Consider the following 21,521-nt stretch of genomic DNA (forward strand, 5'->3'; position numbering starts at 1 on the left):
AGAATCATTCCAATCACTCATGTACTTTTCAGGTTACAGAATTTTAAACACAACCACTGTTTTAAAGTTCTGTCCATGACTCCACGTATCACAAACCTGGTGTGTGATCTTTCAGCAAAACGAAAACAATTCACACAAATCCCTTTGTTATTTGTTTTCGATTTGCTGAACTTTACCACTTAACTTTTTTGTGATCTGTGGACAGAAGTTAAAAACGGTGTTTGTGTTTAAAATTTTGCAACTTGAAAAGTTCATGAGTGACTTGAATGATTCTTGAAATAAAGAAAGCTTATGAATTGGGCTTTCATATCCTAGATTTTGAAAGTGCTACACACAGAACTTCATTTAAAAACATGGTCCCGACATTTGGGTTTCGGTTTTTTTTACTCACCCTGTATTATCCTCATTCATAAATATCTTTTTGATTAAAAAAAAACCCAGAAGAGTTTTGTGCTACCATGTTACTCTGTGTTGGGGACTTTTCTATGGTGTGCGCGTCGCGTGCGTGCGAACACCTCTCCTTATTTGGAGATCATATCAGTGGGTCTCAAGCCGGTGGAGCCCGCGGCGCGTACTGCAACATGTAGAGTGGGTACTCTCGACGGGTTTTAAACATTGCTGACCGGTGTTTTACCGGCGGTGTAAAACCACCCACGTAACAGGCTCTCAACCAATAGGAATGGGTAAACAATAAACTGTTTCGGTTATTTATGAATAGTCTTTAAATGGCCACAGGACTTCAAGTGTATTTGCAGTTGGAAATTTACGTGCCAGACTACTAAGAAAATTTACCCCTTAAGGAATAATTTTGTTCCCATGCTGAGATGCGAATCTAAATTTGGTGCTGCTTGGGCCTGCGTTTCAAATTGGGTACCAAATCAGGGGTTCCCTTTGCTTTAGTCAGGCAGATTGGTGCACAAAATGATGGAATTGTTCATTTGATGATAAAAACATGAAATTTGGCACACAGAGTATATAATGGGAAAGATATTTGGCTATAGGGCTATCGCAGATTTGTCATTTGAAAAAAAAAAATCATAGGGTAACATGCAATGTCCGTCATTTGGAAAATTTGGAAAATTGCTTGTTATCCTATAATATATTTTTTTTCAAAGGACAAATCACATGAATTTCCGAGGAAATATTTATTGAGTTTCACTGTTTTCTTAAAAAGTATAGTATTCGCTGAGTATAAACTTTATATTACACAAGTTCTGTTATTCCTGCATTTTTAAAAAAAAAAAATCATGAAATGCGAGTGATTTAGACTTGTAAATTATCAGGGACAAGGAGGTGCTTTATAAGCAAAACTTTTTTTATGTGAATCGTGTGGGCAAAAAGTGAAAATAGGTTTTGGTAAAAAAAAAAGAAGAGCGAAACAACAGAGTCCTTTTGTAAATTATAAATACCAGTTCATGATTATGCAAACGAAAATGCAATTTTTTTAATGAGTCAATTGATAACTTTAAAGACTAATCTTAAAAGGAATCCTTTTCTTCTGTGTTGTCTTGAGGTAATGCAAGTTAATTTTGTGAAAAAATTGTACTTTGTGAAATAGAATTCTTAGTTCAATATTTCGTTATCTAAGTGCTTTGGAAACAAAGGTACAATACATTGTCAATAATGTATACACTTGGTGTTTACACCTGTATTTAACCCAGTGTTGTATAACGTTTACTCTTTTTTTTCTTCATCTGATCTATAAGTGGTAAGCATTTGACATTTTCTTCTTGTGTTTGATGAGTCTGTTGAGATAAAAATGCCAAAAGTACCCACAGGTAATAGCACTTCTTCGGGAAAGGTTGGGAAATATGCTAGGGGGATTATGATATGAACCTCAAACTTTGAAGCTGAAATGCGAATGTGAGAAAAAATTTAGAGTTTGCTTTTTTGGAACAATGGAGTGTAAGAAATGCTGTTAACATTTTTTCACTTAAAAGTTGGCATTTGTGCTAAGCCCCCCCCCCCACCCACCCACCCACTACTAACCTTTTTCCTTAGTCTATAGGCCTGTAAATAGAAATTGTCAGCTTTGTTTTTCATTTCGATTTTGAAAAAATATATACAACGATAAACCCAAAGTTGTTGAAACCGTTAAAAAATATACCATTATTTTGATATGCACGAAGAGACTGTGAATCTTGCGTCTGCATGGCACTTGGTTTTGAGAAAAATCTGACATGTCACTAAAGTTAGTTAGCGCCCTCTTGCGACTGATTTAGAACGATGGCACTCGTGGTCACTACGTCCATAGCTAAAGCAAGGGACTAGCACATTGTTTTCAGTCTTCGCCTTTTGGTCACAAAAGTGTACGAAAAGGAACACTGGGTTTTTTAAGTTATCGGGCGCTTTTACGAACATTTTAGTGAGATACTGCCTGTTTTAAAAATTGTATGTGGCGACAAGATTGAAGTGTTTTAGCGGTATACATGTACGTGGTGCACCTGGCGTGTTAACTTTGAAATGAAGGTTTCTTTTCACGAATTATGGTTCAAATTCTGCCAGAACTTTTCGTTTAAATTTTGATTATTAAATAAATAATACTTTCTAACATCTTAAGCACTGATTTGCCTGTACGCTTTTGCCATTTGATTCGGCTCTAATCTGACTTTGTGTGTGATGAAAAACAAACTTTGACTCAATGGGCCAGATTTTCAAGGATGCCTATACCTGAAGATTTCAGCCTGATTCTTCCCCGGCTCGACACAGGCTCATCGGTCGATAAATTGCCATCCCCAAACCATTCAGGGTTTCTTGGCAGGACAGTTGGAGACGCTAAGCCGCACCCCTATTTAAAACCTCCCCCTCATCTTACTGAATAACGTTCGATCGAGCCTTTAGCGCAAGGACTTTGTATTTACTTTGAAAATGACAAAATACAATTGTATGCCCCATAAGTCGACCGAAAGTAACTCGGTAAGACATCATCAGTGTGTCCTGGCAACTGACCCCTCTCATTCAAACCCCTAATCTTTTCATAGAAGGACCCCTCGGGCGTCGGCACCAGCCTCATTATTGAAATGGCGAGTAGCTTTGTGTTCTGAAGAAAAGGGGTAGATGATGTTTTGAGATGCAAGCCTTATTTTATCCCTTGGTGGTTGTTTTCTTGCCACTAATGTTGGAGAGCTGAGATTCTTTTTGAAAGACGCCAAGCTGACTTTTATAAAATTCTGACTAAAAACGCTGAGTAATTAGCCTCAATTATTAACATTGAAGCGTCAACCAAAAAACATTCATTTGTACCCTATTCCTCCTGCCTCCAAAGCAGTTCCTTGAATAAGCTGTCGAGATATAAAGTTAAGCAATTCATTGTCGTACATAATGATGCATTTTAGGAATGTGAATTTACTCTCTTAAACAAATGTTTTTGCTAAACGTATTGAAGGGACAGAAAGCCTCGAATATTAAGCTCTCAAAAGAGTATTTTCCGGAGATAACAATTGAGCTATTAAAAGAGTAATTGAATAAAATAAATATATATCTGCACGTTCGAGATGAAGAAAAACAATGTTGCTGGGATGGGAGGGGGTTGAAGCCAGATTTTAACAATAAACTCAACGATTCTTTCAGTTTCACTTTTACGCTTGCTTTGATTTGAAAATTTTAGCCCTCTCACTTTTGGGCTAGCGTGTACGATTATACACAAAAAGGGATATATAACGTTTCATGAAATAGAAATAAACCAATGAGAACACTTTAAATAGTTTTAACTGAAATTGTAAATTAGAATGTACATATTGGAGATAGTGGTGACAGAAAAATATGATAGCCATCATGAAGAATTATAATTATGGGAAATATCTTCCAGACAAAAATATTATATTCCCCTAGTATAATAATGGTATAGTCTGCTAAATCCGCACGTCGGCGCATATTTTGGGCCAGAGCCCTAGCCTTTGATATGGCAAATTGCATAGAAGTGTACGTAATCCTTGGGCTCGTCTTGGGCGCCTGCGCCTATTGGCTACGGATGGAGCTCACGGACCGTACGTACCACGCGAACGCGTACTACTGCATGCATGCACTGTGTGTGTGGCAACTATAGCATTATCATTACGTACGTGATCGCGTTGTGGCATGCAGAAAGCCGATTCCAGAAATAACTTCGCAGCTACAAAGTTTTGACTGAAAAAAAACTTGCTGCAGCCAAAAATGTCCGTTGTGGTGCCGAACGACAGGGGCGACGGTTTGTCAGTTGTGCCTCCAGGAACGAACAGTATGTCACTGCCAGTGCCCATATCCATACCACCGCCGAACTCTCTAGTCAACTCGGTGGTACCGAGCAACGCGGCGTTGACCGGTGGTGTGTTTCTCCCGGGCCCGATGCCAGTACCACTCCCCGTACACACACCGCCGATGAAAATCATGGCGGACCACCACACCACAGAGAAACAACACCCACCGATCCCCAACAACACAGACTACCTAGCACAGCTTTTAAACGACAAGAAATCCCTGGTTTTGGTACCTAACATGTTTATCCACGTGGAAAGAATTATCGATGAAGGTAAGTCGGCGTTTTTTCGCTCGTAAAATTCTGAAGTTTAGTTGTGAAAGTTAACTTGTAACTTGTAATCTTCCCTTGCGCCCTTCACAAGTGAAACGTGCAGTCCCGACTCGCGGGTCGCCATGATCGATTGTCTTTTTCTTGTTGTCAGCTTTTTAAATGACATGAATGTTTCTACTCTTTATTCTGTCACAAACTTGGGTCACTTTTTATTCACATGAGGTTTTTAAACCGACTTCTGCATACGATTTTCTTGAGAAAACTAGTGGCTTAATCAACATGCAAGGATTTGTTCAGGATTATTTTGTGTTCATTTTGTGACTGTTGAGAGCGCTGGTCGCCGCTGGACTTTCCAGGAAGGTGCTTTACAATGCACATGTGTATGTGTGCATGGGGATAGGAATGTGGGTGATTCATGCATTTTCTTCAAGGGAGTTTGGTGTGGTTTTGTAGTACATGTATGGAATTTGTGGACATTATTTTTGGAAAATGTGGGAAAGAATAAGTTTAGTTGGAAATGGTTTAGCCTTGTGAATTTTCAATTTTGTTTTGCCTGTTCTTAAAATAGGCATTGAACATGGTAAGGGGAAAATGAAGTTTACTATTTATTGATTACTAGTCAAGACAGTGTCAGTGAAGACACTGTTTTTTTTTTTAATTTACCGGTATTTTTAATGCTAAATTAGTGAATGAATTTTAAGTCTTTCACAATGCTACACTTTAAGTTTAAGTTAAACTGCAGGTTTTAGGATATTATAACTTATAAGACCACATCCGTACTTGTTGCCATTGGAAATAACCAGAAATATATATTATTACATTGTGTAATTTGTGTTTATTCACTGAAAAAAAAAAAGATGACCAAAGAGTGCTCGGGCTTGTCGGGCGGTTTCGGGGTATACAATGAGTAAAAGGAGGGGCGGTTTCAGGCACTGCTGCATGGAGCTATGGCTGCAGTGAGTAAAAGGCGGGGCAGTATCGGGCGCTACAGTGAAAAAGGAATTTTTGAGGAAAACAAAAATCGAAATTCAAAATCCATTCGAATTACAATGATGAACATGTACATGTATAATTAAGCATGATGAATATCTTTTTTTATTTAAGCCATACTCACCCTGCAGTAAATATCCATATCATGTCTTTTTTTTAAAATCACAGTACATATAGGCCTATACTTTCACTTTTGATGATATAAAATGCATAACCCATGATTGTGTTTGTTTGCTTTCCGGGCATGCTTTGTAGGTTATATTTGAACAGGAACTACACATCCCTGAACTCGGTCCATTTCCTGAACACAAGTGCTCTGACAGTCATTGTACAGTTGAACTTACTGTTTTGTGCCACTTCCTTTCTGTACATGTACTTCAGATGTGATTTTCCCAAACTATATATAACTGTACACGTAGACATTGTAGAGTATGTAACACAGAAACAGGGCTCCATGATTGATGGTGTTTGCAGCTTTATTTTAATTCCCTTGCTAGGATTATGTGCTTCACCAGTCTCATTTGAACTCTGGATTATTCCTCAGTGAGCAGATTTAAAAAAAAAATTCAATGGAGATCAACAAACCTATGGAAGGCAAAAAAGTACTGGCATGGCAAATTATTTACTTTAATGCTCGGCTGAGGATTTTTTTTTATATACAAGCGTGACCTTTTGAATGACTTCATTTTATTAGCGATCAGTGACATTTCACTGTCTGAAAAGAAACTGCAGAGTTCAAACAGACTTGAATAATATCCTCGTTCATTGTTCGGAACGATAATGGTTGTGATAAATTAGATTAGCGAAGGTGAAAGGCTTGGACCACAGAGAACACAGGACTGTCAAGGTCAGGATTATTGTTGATAATTTTTTTAGCGTGTTTGATTTGAATTGCTGGTGTGGTTGTGTCAATAGATGAAAAAAAACATTGTGCGTGTTGAAAAATTCCATTTGTCCCAATGCATTATGCACACATTAAGTGTTGGCAAACATAGAGTGAGTGCATGGAAGAAAGTGGGGAGTGATGGTATTTAATGCAACGTACATGTAACTTAATTGGTAACGAGTGCTTGTTTGATGTTAGTTCACTGTCGCAACCTCTCTTGCATACATGTAAATGTACACATGTACTGTGAAACCTGAGGCTTGTGCATGGGCTTACACCGCAGTAGGGTGACACTCTGCAGTTTGAACGTGCATGGATGATTCATGGGGTTGTACCTAAATCAGGTCAGAAATTACCTTCAACAAAGCATGCTAAGTTACATGTATTTTGAGCTTGTATTGCTTGAAGTGTACCACAGATAATTCTGACCGGATATTAGTTTGCATATAGCCTGAGTCATTGCTTTTAAAAAGTTAAAACAAGCAGCAGAAAATATGTGCAAAATTAAAAGACTTTGGATTAAGTTCTTAAAAATCTAGGTATAGGCCTAAGCTTTAGATTTTTGTGGCTAAAATCACTGAGTTCCTCGGCTTATCTAAAGTCTTTCAAGAAAACGTTTAAATTATGAGGAGCCTTTTATTAAAACCCTCCATGGGAATCATTGCGTCTTAGGTAGGCTAGTGGTCTTATTCACTTCAAAGCATGGTACTTGTAGTTTCAACCTTATCAGCTTATTGAAAAAAAAACAACCTTATAAATTGTATGCAAAGCGGTGGGGGATTTACCTTTTCTGCCAGATACAATGTGCACAACAGGATTGAAGCTTTCCATAAAAAAAGGCATTTAAGTTGTTTTGAAGAAACCACTTTACCATACTACCTGTGCATAAAGCCTTGGTTAAGGGGTCATGATAATTCTAAAATAAATGGGGCTAAGGCCTTTGCTATAAACCTATCTCAACAGTATATCAATTTAATTCTTTCCACAATGTATTCTGTAATATACCGGTACAATGCTTTCTAGGTTTACTTGACCTGCGAGGTCAGAAATGAAATGAAAAGTTGTTATCTCAACTGGAACATGATAATATATTCCCAAGTTTCATTTCTCTGGAGATCTGTATTAACCATCACAGGGTTTGCAGTTCTGCCTCATTGCTTGCTAGAGTACACACTGCACGTTATCGTACAATATTAACAGCTATATCGAAGACTCTTGTGAATTCGCCTGGCACAGATAACGCATGGGTTATTTTAATTAGCCTTACATGATCATCTTCTCGAATAATAAAAAATGGTTCCCTGTCAGTCTTGTAATTTGCTAGTATTACTGCTCCCATAAAATATGATTGCTGTCAGAAATATGGTGGTACTGGTACAAGTCAATTGTCCTTGGCTCCTGACTTCTGTAGGTTTCAATTAATCCCGTTGAGAATTTGAGATCAGTCTGGTGCCATTAAATTTCCCAGTAGTGGATATTCCTGGTAGTGGGAAGTACCGGTAAGTTATGCTGGTTGAATTGTACTACAGCTCTATTTATCTTCTGGTTGCAGACTTGTAAATGAAGTGCCAACAGTGAAATACATGTACCCTCAGCAGTGTCATCTTACGACGTTTTTTCCTTGGGGGATAATTGGATGACTTTAGGGTGATGTTTTGATCCAAATGATCTCCCTTCTATAAAAATTGAGCCACGTTTCAGTCCAGTTTCACCAAAGTTTCTCAGAAATGCAATCTCACAGTCATGTTCACAGCTGAGACCCTTCATCTTTTACAAACCCTCAAGTGCATTGGCCGCCAAACGCTCTATTAGGATATAATTTGAGGGAGAGCAAATCGTGATTTGGTCAGCATCTGGGCAATTTGTGCTCTGTTCCCTGCCTGCGACAGTGCAAGAAGTGTTGCCAGAACTGAGGAACCTATCACAACGTACACCCATGGTACACCCTACCCATCCAGGGAAAATTCTTAGCACATAGAATTCCATAGACATGTGTTGTCATGCTTAGATATCGATGATTGATTGGGCTGGGCTGGAACTTCGTGATAGGCTGACCTAATGTCAGGAATTTGCTGACGAAGATCCAGACTGGGAAAGGTCAGCTGAAATGCTGACCCCTGACCTCAATTTTAAGTGTTGACCCATGTACATGTACACGTATACAGTTCTAAGCAAGTCTCCTGGACCCGTCCCAAGACTCCCATATGGTGTCTTGTCACTCTCTTGCAATATCAGCACTGTTTATTGCCAGCTGACTGGTGAAATGGTGTGTTTATTTTGACAGGAAAATGGTGTAAACATTTAAAACTGGTTTTTAGTTGGCAGGGGCAATTTCTATGCATGTACCGGTAGGGAAGAAGGCAGCTTATAATGAATACAACTACAAGACCAATGCACTGTGGTGGAATCATGAATTTATAAACATTAGAAGTTGACCATGTGGCCCATATGGTAATATGTGTATTCCAAACATAAACCATGCATAAACATACTATACATACATGTATGGTACATTTAGAGGTTTTTAGGTTGAACATGTTTTTTCTTTCCCCACTGTCATTTGTGATAGTACAATCTGGCAAATTCCCAGGTTTGTGATCAAATGTTGCCCTGGGAGACATCCTTGATATGTTTTATTGAGTCAAAAGAAATGAGGTTCACACGTAGATCCTTCAAAGTTTTCTTCAATCTGTCAATTTCGATTTGGATTTAGGGCTGTGCACAAAAACTGCCTACAACGCTTCACTGGCCAATGTGCAAAAAGCTTTTAACTACAATAAACAAAGGAGGAAATGTCGCTCCGAGCATAACTTAGCGTCTGAAAGTAACATTTTACTGTACAAATTACAATGTCACTATGGTTCACAATTTCATACAAAATATTTCATCCCTCAATCATGCAGTTACCCACGGCACGCCTGTGAATGAAATGTCCAATTCGGCTGTACGCCCACTCTGTTCATCAGGCACAACTCAAGATTTCTTTTTCAGAGAGTGAAATCTTTGGCAGAATGAAAAGCTTTTCTACACTCTTCAAAATCGTAACAAATGGCAATAACAAAAGTTCCTGAAGCAGTGATTTGCCTTTTGTCAAGTTTTTAAAATGACATGGTCTTTACTATATCTCCCATTATTAAAGTTTTCAAGTTATGGCCGCAGGCGACAATATTATTGCGACAATTCTTTTAAATACAAGCAGCATTTTTACCAAGTGAAAGTTTGATTTCATTTTCCACATCATCATGTCCTTCAAAATGAGTTCAAAATGTTTCCTTTACACTGAACCATTATCTGTAAAGATGACTGTGGCTACAACAGCAGAATGCAATTAGGAAATATTCCCAGGTAGGACTGAGAATGTGTCTGTTTCACTGCACACCGTTCCGATGAGACAAACAGGAATCAATTTTCTAGAGAGGAGGTTGTCTCTAGGGCCTGTCTATTGGAGGGCAGAGACCTAGATTTTGCAGATACCGGAATGCCTCTCTACCGTCTTCATTTAGTAATGGAAGCATCCAGATTTGTACACGCATGTTTACCGCAAAGTGAATCATTTCACGTGCGTCACGAACACAATACCTAAACATAGGCGACATCATGAAACAAGCTGACCTACACGTGCTTCTACACGTGTGAGGTCGTGCGCTGTTTTAGGGCCAGATTGCATTATGGAAACCTAGACCCTATAACTCTCCTATTCTTCAAATTGCACAAGGAGGATTTAGAAGGATTTTGCAAGACTGAGGAAGGTACCGTAGAGCCTAAGAGGCCAGCCAATGTTACTTTTCATGGAGGTAAATCACCCTCAAAAGTTAAGCTGATAAAATAGAATGGTGTCCTGCATAGTGGAGGATTCGAAGCATTATTGAGGGTTTCAAATAATACTTCAATAGCCATGGCTGCAAGTAAACTAGGACTCTTGGTTCAACTTTGCGCAATCTGAGGAAGTCTGCAAAAAAACCCTCAAATGCCTGCCTAGAGTCTATTGTGCATGACCGTCTTCTGTAAGTGGGAGGGGAAAGGGTCATAAAGTGCTTTTGAAGAGAAAATCCAATAAACAATTTCCCCTGACGTCAACACCGAGACCTGTGATGTTCAGAGATCTATGCAAAACAATTTTGGTAAATGTAACATCAAGCCTACCGGCACATGCAAGTGAGCATGTACATAACCCCACAGCAATGAACACATTTTTTTTGCTCAACATTTACCAAGGAAAAATTCGTAGTTTGCTCCCGCACATGAAAATCACATCAAATTTAAATAGGCCTAATAATATCCAGCAGTTTTGTGAACAAGACCTACTACCCGGTACACAAAGATTACTGAGAATTTGTTGATATGTGGGCCGATGTGGGATCACCTTCAGTGCAATTGTCCTTATTTTTTCAAAAGTGACTTAAAAAACTGACATTAACAGGTTAGAATGAAGAACAGTCCATATTTAACACAAACTTTAGTGGTATCAATCCATTAAAGAGGTTTGGCATCACATCTATGATCTTGAACCTGTAAAGCCTACAGAGTGATATCAAAACCCCATCAGTAGATTAAAATGGCAAACACTGAAGGAATGTAAAGTCAGACAGATGAAACCCTCGGCTGCCGTATCCTGTTCAGCTGGCTGCGTTACAATCTCAATTTCCTGCGTTATCTGTTTCCACATCCCTTCCTTGGCCAGCCTGTCCCAGTTTTTCTGGTCTCCTGCTTTTGTTGGAGCATGGAACCACAGATCCCTGATGGAACCATGGCACAGGATTACAGAAACCCACTTCCTGTAAAGATGCTGCCACCATCGACGCCTCTTTGCATGTGACCACAGCTCTACTGACACAACCTTTTGCTTGGCTGATAATATGTGAGGAATGTTCACTAGACTTGTCACAAGCCAGGCAGGATATTTCTTGGAATCGCATTCTGTTGATTAATTTTGTGACTATAATTTATGGCTGTCTTGTGAAAGGAATTCTCGAGTAGGGACTTTGTTGTGATTGAAAAAGTAGGATAATGGTTACAGTGTGAATTTTTAGTAACCTGGATAAGAAATCACTGACTTGTTTATTTTTCACTGTGCAGACTTTATTTTTAAAGGTCCAACTGCATGGATGATTGGCATCATAATTTAACATCGTAGTTTATGTAACAAATGGTTATTTCCACTTAAGTCGAACGTCAAATTATCAACAAGCAGGTCTTTCAGAGAAACCAAAGCAAGTGTACCGGTACCTGATTTCTGATTTGTGACTGAAATTTACATGAATGTTTACTCCACTCTTAAGTTGGAGAGTGCATGTATCTAAATTGAATACGTTGGCGAGTCAACAACTTCAAAATACATGTATGTTGAGGAGACAATTGGGAAAACAAAATTGGCCCGACACTTTTTACTAGGCATTCATGTTTTCAGAATGCTGTGGAACATGATCGCTCAGAAATGGACTTCGTCCTCTAGAGAATCAACCGTGTTTGCTTGTTGTGTGGGCGACTTTTGACTTTCATCGCTAGTTCATTGAACTGCATTAGTGACGAGAATTTCAACCAACTGGGCGGTCGCCGTCGAAGACACCACACCAAAGCCGATGTGCTTGTAGAAAACTATTGATAAAGTCGGGTTGGGGAAATGAAAGAAGTAGCATCGTGTTTAAGCAAAATGCGGAGGAGCTGAGTTGGAAAATCACTCAGATGTGTTAGTAAGTGAAATGTGTTGATGACCATGCTAATTATGGTGACCTTTATCTACATGCAGATAGGCTAGCCAGCAGCATTGACAGACTTGTGGACAAGTTTTGTGGGTGCCTATATAAACAGAGGTTGATCTTGGTTTCTGCTTGTGCTGTAAACTCCTCAGTGCGCAGTCCAAAAGAATATGTCCTCTCAAAAAAACCCTGCCCTGGTGGCCTTGCCCATAGCAGCACAATTCTATTGGTTGTTGCTCCCCTGGTATGCCCTAACGAGCCCTAACAATACCATTGCCAAGAAGTATTCTGAAGCTTTTCATTGCATCCCATTGAAACCCCCCCCCCCCCCCAAACACAATTGACATTCATCAGCTATTCAAAACATGCCATGGCAGTAAATCCCCTTCTAACTGCTACTCAGAAAGACCTCGTTTTAAAGCTGTGTTTCTGTTTGGCACTGGTCTCTCAGAGAACTGAATTTAAGAGTGAATTCTGGTGAAAGGAGGGCTATACACAAATGGCCCAGAACACTCAAAAGACTTGAGCCAGGAGTAGGGGGGGGGATTTAAGCCGTAGTCATTAGACTTGCAAATTCGATCGTAATGGCAGGGTTTGGGAAGGTATTGTTAGTCACCAGGCATTGTGCGTTTGTGTGTATTGGAATTCAAATTATGGAGTGTTATTATAAATGAGTGTTGTATTGAAAAAGGGTGGTGGTAAACTCGACACTGTGTGTAGCAAGGGAGGTTTTTTGTACGTGTACATAATTTCATAAAGTAGGTCCACGAGATGTGGTGTGCTTGGCCACACCTTTAAGTCACTTGAAAAGTTTATGTAAGATGCTCTGAATAGTGAATGCATGAACATGTACATGTACCATCTCTGAAACTTGTACTTGAAGTTTCCAAGGAAATTGTGCCTTAACGGTTATTTTACTTTTTCACAAGACATTTTGCCTTGAAATGGGGCTCATTCTGAGAATCACATACATGTGTACATAATAGTACATAGGCCTGCTAGAGATCTGTGGCAATCGTTATGCAAATCTGTCTTCATAATTCCATAACTATCTATAATTTAGTTCCAGTTCCACAGCGATAACCCTGTTAGTGTTACTCCAACTTGGAAAAGATCAGCATCCCAAAAACGTCCCAGTCTTCGCCATGATTAAATTTGTGTGCAGTGACGGCCTGCCAAAACAGCCCAAAGGCATATGGGTCGCGCCTTCCCTCTCCCCTACGTAATTGGTTTCCCCATAGCTTTCCCACGTATGGGAACCAACCACCTCTCCAAAATACAGATAGAAATCCAGATATCCTTTCTGAAAACCTGATACGGTTTATAGTTGTGTCTCTCTGAAGACGAGAAATAGTGAAGCGTCCGCCACTGCATTATTTATCACCCAGTTTATCACTGTAAGCACGTATGGTCTGCTGCTTTTTCACCGTGCGATGATCCCAAAATGAAATTTGGTCCAAGGACCGCTCGTAAATGTAATAAATATTTTGCAAGCTCACAGTTATTCTGAGTTGGGCTCAGCGCGCTACTTGGGCAGCTATTGGCCGGGTGCGGGGAAGTCTACAGTGATGTGAAAGGTCAAGCAAGTTGTCTGTGAATTGATAATAACCCAGATGATATCTGACCCCTTTGGGTGCTGATCAAGGAAGCGTGTGTATATAAATTCTGCCAAACATGCATGTGGAACCGTTTAATCACTGATGAAGAGTTACAGGTTTGGCCTCAGAAGTGTGATCCCTAAGGTTCAGCCTCAGAAGGTTTTTAATATCTTAGCTTTTGTAAATTAAAATAAGCCTGCAAATGGTTCTTTAGGTTCATGTAATCCACGCCTTAATTTCATTGAAACTTTAAAGGGATTTGCTGATTCTGAATGGTAAAGACGAATCATCAATCTTTTTCTTTAATTAAAACTAGGTTACTGCTCATCCAAGTGTTGACACAGTGTTAATTAATTGACATGCCCCTTTAAAACTGGGCCTCTTAACAATTTTGAATATTCACGACTCGGGCAACGATAAATTAAAGTCATGGTCCTAATTTAGCACATGTGCAAGAACTGACAGATGCGTAGATATTGACTGGTTACTGGATAATACCAACATATGGACATGTGACTTCATTACCGCTCGCCGGCAGGTTGTATCCCTCGTTGTATTTACACACATTGACAAAATTACGTGCACATCACTGGCCCGGCAAAATTTGTTCTAAGCCGAGATCAATACACTGTCCTGGTGTAATGAATATTGGATTTTGTCCTTCCCCTCCCGTGTAATTCCGGTGCACTAAACAATGTCACATCAGAATAGCAAGTGAAATTGATTAATGCCCGCAGAAAATGTTTCTAGATGAGCGGTAATGTTTGCAGTACGTCGAAAAGACAAGCAGCTATTCAGTGAAAAGACAAATGTACACTGTATATAAAGGTTATGTTTGTAAACGTTCAGTGGATCAAACTGCAAATTTACAGTTAAACAGGAAGTTGTCAGCGGACGAAAAAGATGTTGGGTGTCTGGTTTATTCCTGCCTCACCTCAAATTAAACAAAAGACAAAACAAGGCTTTCAATTTGTTATCATAACCCATAAAAGTATGTATGTAAATAACCAAAAAAGGGGGAAAAATACAGGCAACTGAAAATGAATTGTACATTCACAAGTTTTCTCACTTATAGTGTGCTACAGGAATCGTACATAATCTGGCAACCCCATGGAAAACAAGGTGTTAGTATTAGTAACTTCAAACTTCAGTCTCTCGGTTCCATTCTGTCAATCTCTGAAGCTCCACCCATTTGTTTTCCTGCATTAAATAAGACTTTGCACAATTTTGGTAAGACCTAAACATACATGTACACGTACAATGTACCTTGTTGGTTTTATTAGTGTCTGACTTCACAGATTTATTTGCACTTTTTCTCGATAAACCCTCCTGACTCTTTCAACTGCCCCACCCACTTTTGACACACACAAAAAATGTCTCTGTCTGCTCAGGAAACCGACTGAGCCGCTATTCTAAAACAGGAGATTAGCTGCTGTAAACCAGCTGGTCTGAATTCAGTTGTTTCCCCCTGAATCACCAAAAATATCTCAAATTGTTTTTTGCGGCAGTCCTGGTAGCAAATACTGTTTACAATGTCGGGAATGAACTGACTTGTCTTCCTCATACACAGCAATCAACCCGCCGATGGTCTCCCATCACAATCACGTATAGAATACTGCAGCTGGGCCCAGCCTGTCTTGATCCCAGCGGAGGAAATGAATTCGAAGTGACTCAATTTCATAGACATTGATCCGTTGTAATTATGTCTGGTGTCCGTAACCTTGTCCGCAATGCCGGAGTAGGGGAATAAAGTGCAGGCGAATCGGCAAATAAGGGTAAAAAAAAATGAACTTGGTTTGGTTTGAATTGGGTGCACAGTGTGATGGTTGTAATTGTTAACGCTTCGCATGTACATACACAATTTGAGTGATGGGTTTAAATCTTATTAGATGGCTTGAAAAAAATTATGGCGTTAAGCTCAGCGTTTTACTTTGGATGGTGGACTCAAAATTTGAATAATGAAATTTTACGTCTGGGATAGTCCCATGCACACACATGGCGGGATTGGAATATTTACTTTGTCGAAAGCAGCATCGCCACATTGCCCTTTTTTTCCTGGCATCTGCAGCTAGAGTGCTACGATTAGCACGTAATATGATTAACTGGCTCAAGTCTAGTCAGCTAGAAAATTATGGCTGTTCACAAATGTTAAGCGATGGTACTTTCTGGAGTGTGCCGGTAGGTACATATTGTAATTTTGAATACCCAAGGTCTCTGTATTGAAGAGACAGCCCGGCACATGAAAAGATCTCTCTAATTTAGTCACCCTGCTTACTAATTTGTTTTGTGATTAATTAAGGAAGCCATATTTATGTCTAGCCCACTTGAATGATAATGAAGATGTTTTTGTACATGTACATAAACATATAGGTATGCTTGAACTAATGTTCAGAAAATGTTTCACAAATTCATCCAGAGATATTCTTGAAGCATTAACCGTAACCCCTGGAGCACTTTTACTAGAAAGTATCCTGAATCCGCCATAATCCATCAACTTTGTCATGCAAAAAAATGTTGGTGTCCTGAGTCCATCAGAATCCACCAGTGAGTCCATCAGAATCCACCAGTGTAGTGCATACATGCCTCGTACACACCAAACATATCTAGCCAAGGAGTTAAACTGTTAAGAATCTGAATCCATCAAAGTCTCCCAACTGCTCAATATGTAGGTATCCTGAATCCATCAGAATCCTGCAGTACTGCTAGGCTTACTGTCCTGAATCCATCAAAATCCCCCAACTTTTTTAATATGGAGGTATCCTGAATCAGCCGGAATCCTTTTAATTAGGGATGTGGATTTTGATGGATTCAGGTACGTTGGGGTTAAATTTTACATAAAGTTTCAGTGTGTATGTACACATGTATTTGATCTACATGGTCATGAAGTCATCTTTTGGGGGGGGGAATGAAAAGGCCCCATCTGAAACTTGCAATAACAATTTGTTGACATGACGAGTGGTATAAATTAAGATTAAAACTCCTTGCTTTCATGCTTGAAGATCTTGACATTTGATAGAGTCTGATCCATTGAGCCCTTCCTATAACCTGCCATTTTTATATGTTAAAATTTTAAGTCAGAAAGTCATCAAAATGCATTAGTTTTTCACAAACAACCTTTGGTTTTGTTTTGGTCAGGAGTCCCTACTTGAAATGCAGCATGCACTTTATAATTTCGGTGTTATCGTTATTATTCTCGTCTGTTATCATATGAAGATCTCACTTCATCTCTTGAGATTTATAAAAGGTTGCATCCACGGTATTAAGCAGACAATTGGAATGCAGCACATGTGCCGGTATGCCATTTTTAGATGTGCATTTTTTAATCGATGCTGTAAATTGCATGTGCTGCGTGGCGGGTCGGTGGCCAAGAACTGATATTTTACACTTCAAAAGCCCCCTTTTAAGACTACATTTACTTCTTTTCGAAAGAACCTCAAAAGGCTAATTTTGAATGGAATTGGTTGGCATTCATACGTGTAGTACTGTACTCGGTTTCTACATGCACATGTACATGTATACTACATGTAGGTGGTTTGAGAGCACATAATCCATTTTATCGTAGAATCCACCAAAGACCTTTGAAAAAAAATTATCATCCTTTTGCGATGAGGCAGATTAATACAGTCTTCTTATGCCACGCTTCCATGTTGAATCTCGGTACATGCAGACGCTCGAAGGCAAGCGGTTCGGAGGGGAGGTGCAAATTAAATTTGTGATGCGCAATATAGGGCAGTCGGTTATCTACTTGCCGACGTTGAGACAGCCCTTGGGGCTTTTGAATAAAGCTGCGTGATATTTCTGGCATATGCCAGGTTTTGGGGCGGTTTTATGGTAGTATGCACTTCAGTGTAATAACCCTTCTAGTTGACTTCACGTTGGAATCAAATTTTCGAGAAAAAACACTTGGAGGTTGCACCAATATGAACGGTATGCAATTGTACAATGTTCTTCTTTTGGGGGGGGGGGGGGGGCATTGATGAGTCTGCTGTTAAAAGAAAAAAAATTACTTTGTCATGCATATTATCAGTTTATTAAAACCTGTGTGGTGGCAATTTTGGTCCAAAAAGAAAAAAAAGTCTCTGAAGAAAATATGAAACTTAAATTATTACTCCAAGATATGTCTTAAAATTTGATGGACATTTGTTTAGAAAATCCAAAAAAAAAAAACACTTCTGAAGTTTTAAAATTAATTCCTAAAATAAACACAAGCAGACAATTTCAACTTTACGTGTATAGTTTTAACAAGCAGACAAGCAAAAATTTGGGGAAAAAACCCCTCCATTTTTGAAGAAAATGTTTCTGAAGCCCACAGATCTCAAGAATTTTTAGCTTTGAAATGGGGGTCACCAGTTCACCACATCTGCAGTTTAACGTACATAGCTTCCCAGTCAAGGACTACAATTATCGCGATGTTGATACCATCAAAACAGATGGCATCGTGTCAGTCCCCGTCGCTAATTACACGTATTTTTGTTAAAAAAGGAAAGGGGAAAAAAAAAATCATTGATAAGTGACCACGCTCCTGACTTGGCTTGCCCACCCTGTGATAAGCTTAAAGCTTGACAGGGGCCCGACTGCATCGATAACATCTCGAGTGCTCTTGCATTAATATTGATTTTTCACGGCTCTCTTTGCGTAGTCCGGGGGATTGGTAGTGGCTCTTTCAACCGTAAGCCGCCCACAGAGAGCATGTGAAGGCAAGGGTCCTTTTGATTCCTGAATCATCTTCTTTTTGTTCTCTCCTGAAAGGGTTGCTTCCCCTTTCACCTCACCGTTGGCTGATTAGGCCTTTATAGTATCTTCCCCCTCACTTTTGATCTGCAAATCCTTAATTTATTGATTTCCCAGACTGTATTATTTTGCTGTTTGTCGCTGAGGAATGTATCAGCCATCATATGTTAGCATTGGAGTGCATTGAAATCGCAGACTTCTAGCTGAGTAAATATTTCATTTTTGCACTTTTCTTTTAGAATTCCTTTCAATACATTATTTAGGCAAACTTAAAACAAATGCAAGGTTAGTGTGGATATGACTTGAGGGCAATTTTTAGAATGGGCTAAGCTTAGTTATTTATAAGCAGTCTGCTTCAGTAGCAATAGCAGGTTACCGGGCAAGACACCATGTGTATTTATGTATACATGTAGTGTATTGCGTGTGACTGGTTCCCTGCAGATTTTCAATTTAATCCATGAATTTTCTGTGCAACCCTCCCTGCTTAGCTGCCAAATGAAATTTTTCCCGTAGAACTGAAAAATGGAAATTTGTTACATTGCCCCTCGATGACCGGTCAGCCCTTGGGCTTACTGACCGGAATCGCCACTTTTAGCACGCCTGGTTTACCACGCAGGCTATTGTCTCACACATCTGATGTGATTGTGTTTTTCCGCTAGTAAAAGGAAGTCGTGCTTTTATCCACAGGAAGGAACATGCTTGCAGGCCTGCAGTGTCCATGTACATGTACACTAGCTGTTATGACAGTATGCCTATTTGTCACCGTGTCATGCATAATTGTGTCGCCTAAACAAAGTTTTGGGGGACACTTACCAGTCCTAAAAATATATCCCTGTATTACTGTATCCCCGCATAACCATACATTGTATGTTAAAGGTAGAGTCCATCATTTGCAGCCATCCGAAAAGTAACTGGCGTAATTATTGTTGAAAAACTAACTTGGTTGAAAGATAGTAAGGAGACTAAACTCCCTGTGAAATTATTCTTTCTGGGAAGCTGTCATTTTGAAGTAATCAACGAAAGAAGGCATTTCCAACGGTGATTCTTAAGAAGCACCGTAGGAAAATTTAAATTAGTAGTTCGTTTTGTTATTCAGCGCAGCGCGCACAAGTATTCGAACGACGCACACGCGCGCGCGGTTGTTATAATTCGTCTGATCAGTGCGCGACGTCGCGTATAGTTGCAATTCAAAACAATTCAAAACATGATTCTGCAACTTTTGATTTGAAATTGAGATCTTAGAATGCTGTTTTTCTCGGAATGTACAGCTGAAGCTTAGCTGAAACTTCATCAGGTTAGTTGCTTAGTATCCTTCATTAGATTTTGAACTCTTTTGTTGCTTCAAACGAACAAAATGCACAAATTACAAATGATGGACTCTACCTTTAAAGTTTAGGTCAAATTTATGAAATAAATGTAGAACTTCTACATGCTTTCATGGATTTTGACGAAACCTGGATGCAGTGACCCTTGGGTGAGAAGACACAAGTCTTCATCGGATTACTGAGGTCAAAGGTCATGTAGGGGTCATTAGAGCTCATTGTTCAGACACGCTTCCAAATTTTATTTGTCTATAGAATTTGATGGATTTTAAAGTAACTTGGATGGAGTAATTGTTGGGTGGGGGTTCATGACAAGTCTTCTGCAATTGGAGGTCAAAGGACATTGAGGGGTGAGGGGTCAATCGAGGTCATTGTTTAAAAATGCACAAATTTTGACTTTTTTTAAGGACACAAAACATATGGGGATCGACTGCGAAAAAACGCGACACATGCGATCCCGGGATCTTACCGGATTTCCAATTTCATTTGTCACTCGTGTCACATGACATTTAATCACCCTTGTGTACTTGAATTAACATACCGGTATCATTAAACACCAAATGAAAGTAGTGCTATTTCAACTTCATCGTCCTTTGATTGAAGTGACAAAACACATGAATGTACAGTACGCATCGATACCAATTATACCGTGATGCAGCGTGTAATTTAATGTAGCGACGTTCAGGGTTAGGCAGGTAGCTGAAATAACCAGAAAGCGTGAATAACAATAAATCCATAAGTTGCCAGTCAGTGTCACTCAGCAGTTGTGAGGGCGGGACGGGATGTTTCGGACGGGATTGTTTCAGAGTTTGAGAGCAAGCCAGGACTAAATAGTTATAACCATCTTGCAAGACGGTAAGATAAATGTCAGTGAACAGAAAATGTTCAGCGGCTTTGGCTCATGATGTTGTTGTGATCGGCTGAAATAAAAGGATTATAATATAATTAAATTGATATGGCATTGTGTTATGGGATAGGATATGCAAGGTCATCGGATCTTTCTGGATATATCATTTGGAAGAAGCGTTGAGCAGATAATGTAATTTGCGTGATGGAAAGTACACATAGTCGGTAATGTTTAACCAGGCCTTCTGTTTAATGTCTTGAGGTGAAATGAAAAGGACTGGCGATAGATTTCATTGTCAGGAGCATTCGCCTCATGCATTTGATTCCAACATTAAGTCATACCGAGAGTCATGCATTGGAAATGTTTTCAGTTTTGCGTCAGTCATAAAACTCCCCTGCTCCCTCTGTGGCAAACAGATATCCTTGCCAAGTGTTATGGAGTCAAGGATTGAACACTTCTCTCAATCTGAGGAAGACGTTTGGCCAGAGGATATCTAGAGGTTGTTTGTTTCTCCCAAGCGCCGTCCCAGATGTCTGGCCAAGCAAGGTATGGGGAACCGATGACATCTCTCCCATACATCCACAGTGCAGGCTCGTCACTCTGCACTAATCAACTGCACGGGGCTTGGTCTGCTTGCTGGGGCTGACTAGCTTACCCAGTTTTTGACCTTATAAGGGAAGTGATGCCAGAAATCCCCCATTCCTGGCCTGAGGCAATTTAGGTTTTTTTTCCCAAGCCATGTCTGGTCCACATGTTTTGTTGTTGTCTGTCACAACTTTGTATGGGGCTGTCCAAATATTGCTGGGACCTTCATAAGTCTTGGAAAAAGATGCCAAAAAGTTCGCTCACTTTTTGTTGTTGGACAAGCAGACAGAGAAGTGGGGAATGGTTATTTTGGGGAATTTTTTACTCTTTTATTAAGTTGGAACAAGAAGCTGAACGAT

General features: G+C 39.5%; 1 protein-coding gene across 9 annotated transcripts in view; it reads left to right on the top strand.

Annotated features, from left to right (window-relative positions):
* The first annotated feature begins 3,940 nt into the window (after positions 1–3,940).
* LOC119721385 (protein quaking-A-like) overlaps positions 3,941–21,521 on the top strand; it is a 66,911-nt gene continuing 49,330 nt past the window's right edge. For 3 of the 9 annotated variants that reach the window (XR_005270184.1, XM_038191446.1, XM_038191447.1), the window contains exon 1: positions 3,942–4,507. Coding sequence is in view for 3 of the 9 variants with exons in the window: in XM_038191446.1 (XP_038047374.1) it covers positions 4,153–4,507 (355 nt within the window). In the remaining 6 variants the exon portion in view is untranslated. Of the gene's footprint in view, positions 4,508–21,521 lie in introns of all 9 variants that reach the window. The other 6 variants (XR_005270181.1, XM_038191448.1, XR_005270182.1 and 3 more) reach the window with 4 other exon arrangements.

Source organism: Patiria miniata, unplaced genomic scaffold, assembly GCF_015706575.1.
Source record: "Patiria miniata isolate m_02_andy unplaced genomic scaffold, ASM1570657v1 HiC_scaffold_13, whole genome shotgun sequence".
Classification (NCBI taxonomy): domain Eukaryota; kingdom Metazoa; phylum Echinodermata; class Asteroidea; order Valvatida; family Asterinidae; genus Patiria; species Patiria miniata.